At 55.0% G+C, this 1,990-nt stretch overlaps 1 protein-coding gene across 1 annotated transcript; it reads right to left on the minus strand.

The window, feature by feature from the left end:
- Positions 1 to 115: 115 nt before the first annotated feature.
- On the minus strand, positions 116 to 1,984 carry LOC113208023 (uncharacterized). Its single transcript, XM_052276574.1, has 4 exons — positions 1,881 to 1,984; positions 1,491 to 1,704; positions 897 to 1,209; positions 116 to 621 (listed from the first exon to the last, which is right to left on the minus strand). Exons 1-4 carry the CDS (start codon positions 1,934 to 1,936, stop codon positions 377 to 379), a joined length of 828 nt encoding a protein of 275 aa, XP_052132534.1. The 5' UTR covers positions 1,937 to 1,984; the 3' UTR covers positions 116 to 376.
- Between the last annotated feature and the right edge of the window lie 6 nt (positions 1,985 to 1,990).

A 1,990-nucleotide genomic window follows, 5' to 3' on the forward strand; every position in this document is an offset into this window, starting at 1 on the left:
TTTCGACCGCGCCTCTGGAAGGTGCCACGTCACAAACAAGTAGAGGCATTTTGCGCCAACGCGCCAACTGAAAGAATGCGTACCATTATTTACAAAACATTTTATTTTTCTTTCTTTTGTGCACCCTCGCCGCTAAGAATACGGACAGCGTAGTGGCTTACGGTACACTCATTGTGGGAGGGCTACCAGATACGTCGCTGGTACTGTACGTGAGCGTGGGCGGGACGGGCACAGCACCCCGACAAAAAATAACAAAACAATTACATATTCGACACTGAAAAGAATGCCGTTCGAGTGGCAAGAATCGGTTCTACTGGTAGCGAAGAGACGGAACAGTACATTTGCTTGGTTGCGATTGGTGTTTTACCTTTCTTTGTTACACCTTTACACAATGAACTGAACCGTCCAGCTTAATGTGCTTGCGACCCCCCATGTACTCGTGCATGGCAGCGACGGCCTCGACCGAGGCCTCGCGGCACAGCGGGCAGCCCACCCTCTCTGACACGGGGTGCCTGAAGAACATCGTGTCGTAACAGTAAATGGCGTGCAGCGGCGCGGGGGCACGACGCACCAGACCCTGCAGCTCCGAGATCAGCCGAGGGACTCGCGTGTGTGCTGTTCCTGGGGGCAAACGCACAAGAGATTTGAGCCAGTGTTGCCAACTACTAAGGCAAAAACTCGACCGCGCCGTCTTTATTTTTCTGCTAATACTGTACCGGATTCAGGCATGCGGGCTTGCCTTTAGGCTTGCCTACCGTCGCTCGCCTTACGGCCCCGTGCGAGTATGCAACCCGTCCGCACGCATGATTCCGGTACAGCTAAAGCAGAATCACCCAAACAGTATGACACAAAATCTTAGTCTGAATTAGCGTAGTCATCGTCGTCATAACACTCACCGGGAGAGCTGTGGCCGAGTCCATTGAGTGTGACGCGTTCAGAGACGACGACCACCTCGAGGGCGGGGATGACGGCGGGCGTGATCTCTCGGAACACTTCGTGTAAAGGCCGGGGATGCGGGGGGCACAAAATGAGCGACCGCAGGCGGGGAAGGCCCGCCAGCTCCTCAAGCAGTGAGTCGTAGTTGCATTCCTCCAGAACGAGACACTGTAGGCTTGTCAGCCCACCCGCCCCCAGGGTAAGCGTCGGTATAAAATAGCGAATCAGCTCGAGGCGTTCCAGGGGGCCCGGGGCCCGAAGGAAGTGTTCCAGCTGGGGACATCAGGTCGGTCATAGATCAACAGGACAAGGCGGCCAGAGATACGAGGGTCAATGTGAAAGCGGGGTTGCAAGGGTAATCCGTTTTGTACCGGGTGTCCAGGCTAAGACATACCAGTACGTTGTGTTGCCTATGCTCTGGCTGCAGGGGCTGCAGGCGCGGGGCGGGTGGCGAGTGAGTGGCAGCTCCTCACCACTTCCCTGCCATCCGTACTGGAATGTCTTAGCCTGGACATCGGACCCCACACCCACACCTTTGTGGGTAGTTTGTTTACCTCAATAGAGGCCTGTTCAAGAAGTTCATCTTCCGACCATGTGCTGATCTTAAGCTCCTTCAAACCGTGGGTCCGTCGAAGTGCTGCAGTATCGCCGGCCTCGCTCGGTAATGTAAACTCTTCGAACTCCAGCCTGCGGAGATCGCTGGGCAATGCGTCCGCCAGATGTACGAGAAGACCATTCGACTGTATCCTCACGCAGTCCAGCTGTTCACTGCAAAGGGGTCAAGGGCTCAAACACCGGCTGGATAATGGTGGCGGTAGCCTAGCGAGAAATGTCATTTTAAAACTACATCGAAACGATATCGTTGGGTCGTTCTCTATCGTTTAGATATCGTTTCAAACGGTATTTCTCACTGGGGGGTGGGCAGTGTTGATTAAAGGTGATACCTGTGCGCTCGTAGGAGCGAGCGGAGGCTTTCGAGGCATCCCTCAGAAAAGGGCATGTCGGATATTCGGCCGTAGCGTGGTTGGAGAGTCACGGTGCGCAGCCTCGGCAG

Source organism: Frankliniella occidentalis, unplaced genomic scaffold (genome assembly GCF_000697945.3).
Source record: "Frankliniella occidentalis isolate FOCC.00 unplaced genomic scaffold, Focc_3.1 Scaffold3452, whole genome shotgun sequence".
Taxonomy (NCBI): domain Eukaryota; kingdom Metazoa; phylum Arthropoda; class Insecta; order Thysanoptera; family Thripidae; genus Frankliniella; species Frankliniella occidentalis.

Excerpts from the sequence above, each read along its gene's own strand:
- LOC113208023 (XM_052276574.1), bottom strand. The coding sequence starts at position 1,936 with ATGCCCTTTTCTGAGGGATGCCTCGAAAGCCTCCGCTCGCTCCTACGA. Across the intron at positions 1,705-1,880 it reads TCGCTCCTACGAGCGCACAG|TGAACAGCTGGACTGCGTGA; the intron begins GTATCACCTTTA and ends ACCCCTTTGCAG. Across the intron at positions 1,210-1,490 it reads TTGAACAGGCCTCTATTGAG|CTGGAACACTTCCTTCGGGC; the intron begins GTAAACAAACTA and ends TGATGTCCCCAG.